This window comes from Solenopsis invicta, chromosome 1 (assembly GCF_016802725.1).
Source record: "Solenopsis invicta isolate M01_SB chromosome 1, UNIL_Sinv_3.0, whole genome shotgun sequence".
Classification (NCBI taxonomy): Eukaryota; Metazoa; Arthropoda; class Insecta; order Hymenoptera; family Formicidae; genus Solenopsis; species Solenopsis invicta.
This window is the reverse complement of record NC_052664.1, coordinates 21,048,674-21,061,223: the sequence shown is the minus strand read 5'-3', so window position 1 is coordinate 21,061,223 and position 12,550 is coordinate 21,048,674. Positions and strand designations below refer to the sequence as shown.

The 12,550-nt window shown below is 31.3% G+C and overlaps 2 protein-coding genes across 4 annotated transcripts; both read left to right on the top strand.

The window, feature by feature from the left end:
• The first annotated feature begins 2,849 nt into the window (after nucleotides 1-2,849).
• On the top strand, nucleotides 2,850-4,303 carry LOC105194769. Of its 2 annotated transcripts, none has more exons than XM_039451765.1 (2): nucleotides 2,850-3,239; nucleotides 3,307-4,303. In XM_039451765.1, the coding sequence occupies exons 1-2, from the start codon at nucleotides 3,129-3,131 to the stop codon at nucleotides 3,427-3,429; spliced, it is 234 nt and encodes a 77-aa protein (XP_039307699.1). In that variant the 5' UTR covers nucleotides 2,850-3,128; the 3' UTR covers nucleotides 3,430-4,303. The 2 variants fall into 2 exon arrangements, with proteins under 2 accessions (XP_039307699.1, XP_025987217.2); XM_026131432.2 differs by having other exon boundaries at nucleotides 2,851-3,239; nucleotides 3,662-4,303.
• Nucleotides 4,304-4,669: 366 nt separating this feature from the next.
• On the top strand, nucleotides 4,670-10,714 carry LOC105194768 (inversin). Of its 2 annotated transcripts, XM_026131374.2 has the most exons (9): nucleotides 4,670-4,993; nucleotides 5,396-5,504; nucleotides 5,595-5,759; nucleotides 5,969-6,166; nucleotides 6,234-6,591; nucleotides 6,688-6,954; nucleotides 7,042-7,331; nucleotides 7,413-7,660; nucleotides 8,338-10,714. In XM_026131374.2, the coding sequence occupies exons 2-9, from the start codon at nucleotides 5,436-5,438 to the stop codon at nucleotides 8,345-8,347; spliced, it is 1,605 nt and encodes a 534-aa protein (XP_025987159.1). In that variant the 5' UTR covers nucleotides 4,670-4,993; nucleotides 5,396-5,435; the 3' UTR covers nucleotides 8,348-10,714. The 2 variants fall into 2 exon arrangements, with proteins under 2 accessions (XP_025987159.1, XP_025987160.1); XM_026131375.2 differs by lacking the exon at nucleotides 4,670-4,993 and having other exon boundaries at nucleotides 5,024-5,504.
• The last annotated feature ends 1,836 nt before the right edge of the window (nucleotides 10,715-12,550 follow it).

Genomic DNA, 12,550 nt, shown 5'->3' with positions numbered 1-12,550 from the left:
CCTGTTAAACGAGCCGCAATGACGCCTCCGTTCCGAAGCACGTCCATCCCGCGTCCGTTGCGTTCTGTAAAAGAAACGTGAATGCAACTGAAGGTGGCGAGAAGCGGCTTCGTCTTCGCGCGGTCAACTTCACGCGACAAGACTGACGCCGCGTCCGCGCCACCGCGGCGATGCTATCGTGTCCCGCACTCAACTTGGCGTTATGCATTTTCTGCAGCATATTATCGACAAACAGCAAACTTAAATTATCGCGAGATTAATATAGATTTACCCATTAATTAGTTTGCCACGCCATTCGCTCCCGCTTCAATCTGCATCGCATCCACCGTCTTCTGTAATTAAACGTGAATGTGAGTTAACATGGTGAGCCGGCTTCGTTTTCGTGCAATCAACTTTACACGCGTCAAGCTCGACGCCGCGCTCGCACCGCTATCGCATAGTCGCACGAGCATCGAATCTACACGTTATGCGATAATTAAATTGACATTAACTATTAATGCAAAGCTTCGTTCACCTGTTAAATGAGCCGCAATGACGCCGACGTTCCGGAGCCCGTCCGTCCCATGTCATTTGCGTTCTGAGAAAGAAACGTGAATGCAGCTGTGAAGACGGCGGAAAGCGGCTTCGTCTCCGCGCGGTCAACTTCACGCGCCAAGATCGATACTACGATTTCGATATTTTCGATCTTAACTTTGCGTTCATTTGCATTACGATGAAAATTATTATTATGTTTAAGACACATCTCAGATTATAATCACTTCTAAATAACAATACAATATGTAAATGAATTAAAATATGAATCAAATTATCTCTCTACCCTATATCGATTCGATTAATCATTTCTGACCTATCGAAACATCTAACCGTGTTCTGTCACACGTGATTATATGAAATGATTTAATTATGTAATCTACATACGGACTTGATATTCATATAGCAATTTAATAAAAAGATGTGTAGATGTGTCGTGTAACTTTTTTTAGTTACAAGCATTCAGTTAAAAAAAAAGCGTACTCAGTGTTGCTTTATGAATTTTCCTAACCTCAACTTAATGTCAACAGGTCGAGTTCGTTTCTGGAAAATTCAAGCTTTTTATAAATAAAACAATAGTAATAAATACCAATGGCATCGATAACCAGTTTAGTGAATTCCTTTGACGTGAATTCGAAGGAATTCAAATTGTTGGTGCATGATTTGATGATCAATAACAATGACGTGCTGTTCAATAGCCACGAGGTGAGGAGCAAATATTTTTTCAAGTTTCTTTTAAATTTTTCGTTCATTTGTCTCATTGTTGTTTCTCATAATGCGTTGTTCACATTTACATTTCAGGTCGACACTGTGCAAAATGCTTTTGTAAAAAGTGTCAATTCTCATATAAATCAGTTAGACTGCGATTTTCTACCTTTCCTGGACAATATCTTGCTTACATGTTCCAAAGATATCTTTTCCAAATACAGTTTATTTTGGATAAACCATTCCATTAATGTACTAGAAAATGTACACAGCCACGCGTGATTTAATATTGACATATAAGGTGTTGGGAGTGTTTTGGTTGAGCAATGCAAGAAAATTCCAGAATTGCACAAACAGATCTCTATGCAACATGTGAAATAGCCTTATAAATATTCTCAGTTCACTATAACCTGATGCGAAATGTGGTATGGTCTATTATTTGCTGGCTGTTCTACTTTATCATTATCTTGAAGTCTATGAGAGATTTAAGGTAATATAATGGACAAAAGCTTATTTTACGAACTAAATATTTTACATTGTGTATTAAGCCTAATCAAAATGAGAAATCATACGTAAGTAACTAATTTTAATATTTTCAGGAATTGATTAAGAAAATGATACTGTACTACAAATTGATTCCATACAAGAGAATTTGGTTAACGCTGGTGCAAGATGTTATGTTCTTCTAGCTAAAGCCACAAAACACTTATTTAAATCACCACCATCTAACTCCATATATACTGCAATAACATACAACAAAGTGTTGATTTGTAATAACTTGCATGCTATAATGAACAAATTGTTCTCTGGATTAATGGAGCTGAAGAATAGACATCTGGGATCAATTAGAATTACCACCTATCTCTAATAAAGATACGATACAATACTATAACGTCCAGAAACAAATTTATCTATGCATATATCTCCTCATTGTTACTGTACTGATTTTAAATCTATTAATCTTATATTCATTAAATAATATGTGTGTCCTTTAGGATCTTAAAATATGTACTTCATTTAAAATTGCAGAGGGTACGAAGTAAGAACTTTTGTTCTACTTCATGATATTCTAGAAGTTTTGTATTGAGAATTGGCGATAACGCCATTAAATTTGAAAAATGAGATTACCTTTAAAGAGCAAATGCTATGTATTATCCTGCCAAAATTACATAATGGTTTACTTACAGTTTTGGATAGATTTATAAATAGGTATAATGTGTATAAGTTTTAATTATATATATATATATATATATATATATATATATATTCTCAATCAAGTAATCATGAATAATATCATAGTATAATGTAATATATGTTTCAGATTTGTTCAGGAATTAGTACCATATGGGACAACCATATTACAATTGTTTCAACAAACGTTGCAATTGACAAGTTTTATTTCAGAAAATTAAATGACATTTAGTGACAGTAAATCTTTTAAAAATGTTAGGATATACACGTATCAATGTCTCTTGTTATGTCTAATTAATACGAATTCATTATCAGGAACAGAGACAATTGCAAATGAATGTGTTAAATACATATTGAAGGATATAACACCAAAACGAGATTGTATATCATTCGTAAATTTCAAATAATTATTTATTAAATAATATCTCTATTATAAATCTAATAATTATAAATTTTTTAAACTGGTTTTATTATTGCACAATTACAATTTTTAATTTTGTACATTAATGTAATGAATTATAGAAATTTGTCTAACATTATTTATTAGTTGAAATAAACTTTGCTTTGCTTATATATCAATTAGAAGCTATTTAATAGAAAAGCTATTCTATTTCAGGCGCAACCAAAAATGCAACACTTATCTAAACAGGCGAAGAAACGTTTCAAACATAGTCAGTATGAAAATAGTGCAATTTTAAATAATGGCCAGAATTCTATTAAAAACACGTTTAGATACAGATTTGTGCAGACAGGCTCTTATTGTTTTGCAAAACATACTTTTCAACGTTCTGTTGAAACAGACATTTTACAAGGTAAGTTCATTAAGTTTGCTTTGTTATAATGATGTATTTCCATAAATTTGTTGAATATTTATTTTAGAACGTTCAGAATATCGTGGTCCCCTTATTGTACAATCTTTATCTATGTTCTACCAAACAAAATTTTTATGAAGATCACAAAGTTTTCCGTTTGGAACTATTCAAAGTATTAATGGCTTTATAAATGAATCCACGTGTCTCATTGGGATTTCCTGTACAATACTGTCTAGAAATATTGCGCTTGGCAGTATGTGATAGTGATTTAAGTATTGCTCAAGAAGCAAATTTTCATTTGCCGAGTTGAAAAAAAATATTCATCCTGCTGTGTTTACTTTACAGTTACCTCGACAGCAGTATTTTAAGATTTTTAGTAGTTTTATTTATATATTAAATTACGGAAATATATTAATTTTTAGAGAACCTGAACAATTTGATGAACTTTTTTGTTCGTAAAAATCAAATAAAAGAAGTTGCTACTACTAGCAGGTCAGATAAAAGAAGTAGGACTGAAGAAGAGCTTCAAGCTGTAAATGCATTTTTATATAAACGGCCAAAAATAATTGCGACACAATACATATATTGAGGTAGTACAGAATGAAAACGATAGAATTAACAGAAGAGACTAATAGCATGAATATAAATAAATCTTGGACAAATGGTAATTCATGTGAAGAGATCGAAAAAGAAAAGCTTGAAAGTATATCACAAGAGCAAGACAACGCAAAACACGAAGCAAAGTCAACCGAATACAATTCTAAATATTGCTACTGAAAATAGAATGTGAATTGCTGCACATATTTAAAATCAAGTTCGCGAAAAATAATCAAATTTATTTGAAATATATGCATTTAATTGAAATTAAGTTCTATTAAATTTCTATCTATATAAAAAATAAGTTGAAAAATGTCTAAGAAACGTTATTTCTCCGAGACATAGGATTAAAAAAGATAATATTAGATTTACTATATTGCAGTTATATATTTTTATATTATGTTAAGAACTACATATTATGTAAATATGAAAAGGTTTTAATATAGGCTTTTATTTGAATATAAAAATATTAAATTTCTTTCATTTGCTACATGATTTGCTAAATTTATCATTTTAGATTTTTTACATTAAGGAACGTCCACAATGCAATTGTTACGAAGCTGCGATTGACCAATCAAAGAAAAGAATATATGGTTTTTTCTTCTCCGATTGGTTCATCGCAACGTCGTAACATCGTAATCACTACCTTGAAGGGACAGTATTTAGCTCTATACTCAGCGTAGACGATCTTAAAATAAGAAGACTGTCTTAAATATAAGATTCTACTATGAATACCGGTCTTATACTTTCATAATTTGTAGATCAGAAAAAAGCTGTACGCTCATTTGCGGCCGATGTAACGCGCGCATGCGCATATTGCGTTATTCATGAATTGTGAAAGTGAAAGGAGCATATACATCTATCTCATAGTCTCGTCTTTGATGTAAGCCGCGAATAGCAATATAGTACTACATATACACGCTGTGAACACGAAGAGAAGGGATGTCCTGTATGTGGATACGTCGCACACATGGGAAACGCTTTTACCACCTGAGCCGGACGGAGCCCAGGAATGGCGCCAATGCGCCGCCATTTTCATGAGACTTTACCGTGACCGTAAATCGTAAAGACTGTGACGAAGAATTCCAGCAGACGTCGTGCGGCCGTCGGTGGACCGTACGAAAAGTCGCGAGAAAGACGAGAATAATGCGCTGGTCGTAAGTATGATGTCCTGCTTCGATCCGCGGTCGGCTAGTTTTTTTTTCAGGCATGTAACACGGCCTATGGCATGGGACTTCCGTTCGATGAAACAGGAACAGGAAGTTCCTCGCGACCCCGAGACGGTGAAATAAAAACATCCTGTAGCGCGATGCAAAGATTACGAGAAATAAACGTGTCACGCGCACGCTGTACGCCGTGGGGCGCGAGTCGCTCGTATCCGACCACATGTGTTTTTCCATCGGCGAGCTCGTTATTTTTATGATCGCTTTCGGATTCCGTTGGCCCAAGGTCGAACAACAGTGATTAACGCCCAAAAATCAGCCGTTCGCACCTTGGCTCCGATCGTTCGAGAAAAATTCACGGTGTGGTCGCCACAGTTATGGATAATTTGATTTTAGAGCTTGCTTGCACGAAGGGGACTGAGCTGGATATTCAAGAATGCAATCTGTGCAGGAAAGCATATGTGCCAATGATATTGAGAGTCTGGACACGGAAACTCTCATACCAGTAAGTACCACTCTTCTATGTACAAAGAGCGAATTATCTGATCTTACGTGTAGCTGTTGTTAATATTTAATGATATGCTATTGTCATTAGGTGGAATTTTTGGCTTGCGATGCCTCTTCTCATGTCTCGTCGAGACCGCAAGATGCCTCGACTATGGTGGAACTTGGAAAACAGCTTCTACATAGTGCAAAGAATGGCGACACTGATGCTGTTCGTGAGCTTATGTGTAGGGGCGCGCCTTTTACCACAGACTGGGTTTGTATTTTAGCATTTAAAAAGTATTCATACTTTGTGAATTTTGGATGTAATCCATTTAATGCTGCAAGTGCTTTCAAGCATTTGACTGACCATTTGGAACAAAGCGTTTTATTAATTGATCAATTAAAGAATGCTTCAAAGCATCGCATTAAGTGAACCAGTTTTTATCTGTAAAGGTAGACATAATATATATATTTGTTGTTTAGCTTGGTACAAGTGCGCTCCATCTCGCAGCACAGAACAATCACTTAGAGACTGCTGAAGTTTTACTTAGAGCAGGAATATCGAGGGATGCTAGGACAAAAGTGGATAGAACTCCATTACACATGGCAGCATATGAAGGCCATCATCTAATGGTGCTACTGCTGCTTAAATATGGAGCAGATGTTAATAGCAGAGATATGGTACAATATCAAAAGATTGACTGCCTTTTTTTTTAAGAGATGTGACTAATGTAAAAAATTATTTTAGCTAAAAATGACTCCATTACATTGGGCAGTAGAACGTGAATACTTGGATGTAATAAACATTTTATTAGATCATGGAGCTGATACAAATGCAACTAGTAAATTTGAGAAAACTCCAATCAGCATTGCATTAGAACACAACAGATTAGACTTTGTGGAGCTATTGCAGCAGGAAAGAGTACTAATAGGTATTCAAGATCATTCACAGAGTCAAGCTAATTTTGCAGAATTAGAAGTAGCCACGAATAATTTAGTACAATTGGAGGCTGAGAATAATAGCAAAAGTTCGATAATACAGGAGGAGGATCAGAAGATTGGAGTAATGCTTCAGCAACCTCAGCGCAAACGTAAAATTTCTCAAGGTAAACATATGTTATAATATATTTGCAAGTGCTTCATTTACTTTTGTATTCTGAATTCTATTTTACATACTTATTTTGTCCATTTATGATTTTTAGCACAAATGGAGAAAAAACAAAAAATGATATTTCAACAAATTTCTGTATCACCAAACAATACAGATGGTGAACAGGAAAAAGAAATTGAAGATGTTGAGATAATTAATGCGAATAATATTATGAACAGTAAAAAACACAAAGACCTTATGTCAATAGGCAGACAGTTTAGGTTATTAGAAGCACATGGAATCAAAATGATACCTGTGGATGATGAATCATCTATTGTAGAAAAAGCAATGGAAAGTGGGAGAACAGTAGTTTTAACAGGTCTATTTTTTTGTACATATATTTAAAATAATTTGAAAGTTATTAATATGAAAATGTATTATTTCAAGATGAATTGTGTGATTACAGAAGCTGGAAAAATTGCTCTAAATTTGACAAAAGGTTCGTCGATTAAACGCCTTCAAGTTGCTTCGCGGAAAGGAGCATCGAGGAAAGTTATAACGATTAGAACAGACCAAATTCAATCAAAAATTTTAAATCCAAATTCTAATACATCTACCACTACGTTGCGGAGTCCAAATATTTTGAAAAAGTCTGCTGTAGATAACAAAGCAACAAAACTGTTAGTTACAACAGTTTCTAATACACCAGCAGCGTCTTCTCTTACCGAAATCAAAAATTCTATTTCGACAAAGGAGGTAAGATTATATTTCACGTGTAAAATATAAATTGACATTAGATACAGCAAACATAAATAAACATATATTTTTATGTTTTAGAAAGTTGCGAATTCGACAAAGGTTGAGGAATCAACAATTTTACCTTTAGATGATGATGTAGAAGAGATTACTGAAGAGGAAAATTCAGAAATTAGCGAACCAGTAACGGATATAGCGGTACTAAATAGACAATTAGCAGAAGCGCGAAGAGAAGCAGCAGAGTATCGTAAACAATTGCAAGAAAAAGAAAAGGAAGCGGAAATATATAAACAGCAACTCAAGAACATCACAGCGCAAATAACATCCAAGTAATTTTGTACAGAGTACAAAACCAAGTAATTTCATATTCGGTTTCACAATTACAAATCGGATTTTCTTCTATATTAAAAGATTTTATAGCTTTTTTACTTCATATATTTACAATATATTGAGTGAGTAATTCAAAATCCTCTTATCTGAATTTTGCTTTCATAGATACAAGATAACATTTTTCTTTATTAACACAGTTTTGTAATGAATATATATGTAAGAAACTGATAATTTCCTACATATTTATAAAATATTTATCATTGTTTATATAAACTCAATTTTTATTTTAACATGCATGAGTATTTCTTTCAACATGTGCAAATATTATAAAAGAGAAATATATAATTATAAATTTAAGGCCTGTATTCGCATATAAAGATATTGGCGCACTTTTGCGTCATTCTATCTCTATCATTCATTCATCAAAATAAGGATGAATACAAAACAGAATGATGAAAAGTATGTACTAATTTGCTAACATCTTTAGAAGTGTGTTCTGAATACAGGCCTAAATATTTTACTAAGATTGGAAAAATTGCGGCCAGAACACATGAAATTATTTAGAACATATAAATTATTTTGCTTTCCACATAATGTCAAACTTAATTTATTCACCGTGTTTTTCAAACACAACTCTATATAGAGCGAGGCACTTAAATCATTTTTCAAATTTTAGGAAAAATTGATTAAGGCTCCTGTACACTTACTGCAGCTATCTTGAATTAATGATGTCAATGAAGGCGAGAAAATACACCATAATTTTTGCAACATATATTAAAATAAAAATTTGTTTTAATAAAATATTATTGCCATAAAATAGCATTTCGATACAGCAAACAGTAGTATGTAAAATACACTAAGGTTTCCTTTTGTGGGTGATCAATAATAATATATGTCTAATTGAAATATTTGATTTTACATGTAAAATTGTAACAAAATAGGAGTTTTCAATATACTTTAGCACGACAATTATTTTAAATATAAAAACGCTACACTAAAATGAAAAATAATATACGAATAATTGTAACAATAAATATGCTTCCTGTTAACTTGGACTTGGCAATCGAGTTAGCAAGAGCCTTAAATAAAAATTGCTTAGTTTTGCGATAGATGTCTTACGAAGGTAAATTGCTTCTAAATTTAAAAAATTATAATAATTATTCCAACGGAATATATTTTTACAAAATATATTAGCTTTCTAACGTAATATACAGATAATGATGAATTTATTAAACGTCAGGATATAGATTTATTAGGATTTTAAATTATTCTAATTGCTGCATATTTTCTTATCCTTTTCTCTATTTTTTTTCTCCAGAAATAAGAAACAAAGATAATCTAAATATAAAATGTCCTTTTCACCAATATAGATTAACTTTAATCTCTTAACCTTATATCTTTTTTCAAGAACTAGAAAAAGACAGGACAAGTTGAGAAGTAACGCGTTACTTGTAACATCGATACTGTTTTCTATCTGTAATGGTAATGTAGTTTAACATTACTTTTATTGTTTTATAAATATATAATACATGCGTTCATGTTGCAATTTAACTACTATTTACTATAAATTTCATATTGATCTGGTTAAATATAGACAATTGGATGCTACACTAATAAAGAGGTCATCAAAATTTCATGAAGAAATACAAATAAAAATAACGAATCATTGCTCTTTACATAATGTTTTTTAAAATCAATAACGAGTTACTTTTTATGGAAAAATAACGGAAATAGTAATGCGTTATTTTTATAGTGTCTCAACTCTGATAAAGTTAAATAGAGTAAGTTAAATAGAGAGTAAAGTTAATTTACATTAGAAAAGAACACAAGTGTCTCACTCTATGTTTACTTAAGTTTTCAAATAAATATTTATATTTTTTTAACTTTAACTTGATCCTATTCAGTATAGTTTAAATATAAATAATTGAAAAATTATTAGGGTAGTTGATTTATAAGATATGTATGATTCCGTTAAGAAAAGATAAGATCTTGATATTTGTATTGAGTTATAATTCAATTCAATACATATCTTAAACTTCTCTGTACAAGATATAAATATTTGTAAGAATTTGTATAGTAAATGTAAGTCTTGCTTCCTCTCTGTAATAAATGTATTATATAATTTTTTGCATAAAAGTAATGATATATATTATAGGCAATTGTTATTTTCTTTTGATTATGCATAATATCATTTCAATGTTAAGCATTTTCTAACATTTGACATTTTTTATTTGACATGTCATCTCTTTTGTGCAATATCAGTAAAATACGATAGAGATGATGCACCGAGCATAGCACAAAGATTACAGTGTTGTTGGAGTTTATAAACTAATCAGAATTTTATACATATTGTACTTTCATATCTTTAACATAAATTATGCTTCTACATAATTTACGAATTGTTACGGATTATCAGACATCGAAAGGAATGAAAAGTATAAAATATCTTTGAAGTTGTTGAATGAAATACTGAAGTCTATAAATAATGAATTTTTCTAGAATTGAACATTGGAATTGTATATTATATTAGACAACTGAATTCGCTCAGTCTTGTAAATAGAACACATAATGTGGAAAGCAAATCAATTCAATGTGAGAAAGTGTGTAATTTAAAATGTGCTTAAAATCATTTTGCATAATCCATTAAAGTGCACACGATATCGCTTCGCCTTAGTTTAATACGAAGCGTTTGCATTCCAAGTATTTTTTCAACAGCTGCCTGGTAGCTATGATTTTCGACGATAAAAATCGACTGAGATGTACGAACAAAAATAAAAATTAATAACTATCATGTTTAGTCGATGCTAGAATATTTGACCAATTTAATCTAAAGATATTATCGAACGAGATGTGAAACGATGAGAGAGCGTATAACACATAAGGATACAGAAAGTGGCTGACCTCAGGTACAAAAAAAAAAGATGCATTGTATAAAGTTGTGGAATGCAACGGTCTATACTTAGAATATAATTTTTCTAGAATAAGATTTTTCTAGCAATGTATATTGTAAATATAAATTTATACATAGTTGAAACATAGATTCTTGAAATGGATTATCATTTATTTTTTTACTCCTTCGTAACTCCTTTCGATCCCCGTTCCAATCAATAGACAATATTTTTTTAATGTTTTTTAAATCTGAAAAAACGTTATAATGAAGAATAAATATTTAAAAACATTTAATAAACATTGTCTGCTGATTGTGGTGTAGAGTCGTGCTCAAATCTGGAACCTGCCAATTACAAATCGCTATCACGCGGAATTACGTGCTTATTATAAATTCATTCATAAAGGCCCATAAAAAATGTTAACGACTTACGATGATTTCATTTGAGAATAAAAGTTTTCTTACACAACGAAGATATAAGTTTGTTATAAAGTACATATGACGATTGTGTAAATGGTATATATTAATGAAAAACAAACTGTACCTACACTGTAAAAAAAGATGTGTTAAAATATGTTGAAACAACATGCATCAAGTCAAGTTAAAGTGTCTCTACTTTTAACACACAAAAGCAGGTTAAATTAACAAAATGCGTTTTTTTAACATACCCATGTGTGTTAATAGAACACGTATTTCATATACACCGATATGTCAACAAGTGAATAAGTGCATCCATATTATTAGTATTATTTCGTTTCTAAATTGTCAGCAAAAAATCGAATAGAATTTAACGTTTTATAACTATTGGATGAGTGCAAAAGTCTCGATGGATTTCAATAGAGTAACCAACGTTTTTTTTATTGGCAGATATATGAATAGATTGTGTACAGGGTTGGACTAGTTATAATAACTAGTTAAAAGTTAAATAATAAAGTTAAAAAGTTAATAACTTTTAACTTAATTTTAAACGATTTAATTTTTAACTAGTTATTTTTGAAATACAAACTTTAATTTATTAACTCTTCCTTTTTAAGTTAAAAATGTATCTCTATGTGAAAGAAAAAAAATATATTTCTTTGTGATTTTATATAAACTTAATTTACACATAAAATAATAAATTTGTTTGGCAAAACATATTAGAATTGTTTTTAGTAATCTAACTATAAAAGTTACAAGTTTCTAATTTAATATGAATAATATTTTTTTAAATTAAACTTAAATTTAACTTAATTTAATCTTAATGTAATTTTTAATTAAGTTAATATTTGGTTCCTGTAACTTTTAACGTTATTAAATTAATTTTATAACCGATTAACTTCAACTTAAATGGTTAAAAAACCATTAACTTAACCAACCTTGTTGGTAACATCTATTAAAAACTCTTTAATAATTTAACAAAAGTTTTGTCATTTTACAAAACAGCATATTCTGCTCGGTTTCTGCAGTCAATTTATTATTACATTCTGTTAATTCAGAATATAATAGCTCATAATCCGATATTATACGTTGATCAGTTGAGGCTTGCGAATTGGAGATTAGAATTCAATCAATCAAAACTGAACGGATTAAAATTAATTATCCGATTGGTTGAATATGAATCTACAAAGTGCAATCAGTAATGCATTGTCTGCCTGATATGAACTTTAATAAATTTTATTATATTTCTATTGGCATTCTTTTGACAAGAATTGTAGCGCTTTGCAAAATTGTCTCCGTCAGATTTAGCTAGCTAATCGCATTTCTCGATTTTTTTTTTCACAGGAAAAAATAGACATTCATCAATACTACACGTCCTCATGGATAAGTTTCCCACCGCGATCGATTCAAACATTTTCAATCGCGGCGACATCTCGAAATGAGCATCTCAAAAACTTGATTTCCACGATTAATGATCTTCACTCTTGTCCGCGCATTTTTTTTTTTCCTTTGGTCAACCTATAGATCAAGAGTCATTTCACGCTGCATTGACGGTCCAACAGAGAATTGCCTATTGTTGTCCACG

Bases quoted from the DNA above. Each gene is read 5' to 3' on its own strand.
- LOC105194769 (XM_026131432.2), top strand. From the start codon at position 3,056: ATGCAACACTTATCTAAACAGGCGAAGAAACGTTTCAAACATAGTCAG. The intron at 3,240-3,661 runs GTAAGTTCATTA...ATTAATTTTTAG, and splicing joins TGAAACAGACATTTTACAAG to AGAACCTGAACAATTTGATG.
- LOC105194768 (XM_026131374.2), top strand. From the start codon at position 5,436: ATGCAATCTGTGCAGGAAAGCATATGTGCCAATGATATTGAGAGTCTG. The intron at 5,760-5,968 runs GTTTGTATTTTA...TTTGTTGTTTAG, and splicing joins CGCCTTTTACCACAGACTGG to CTTGGTACAAGTGCGCTCCA. The intron at 6,955-7,041 runs GTCTATTTTTTT...GTGTGATTACAG, and splicing joins GAGAACAGTAGTTTTAACAG to AAGCTGGAAAAATTGCTCTA.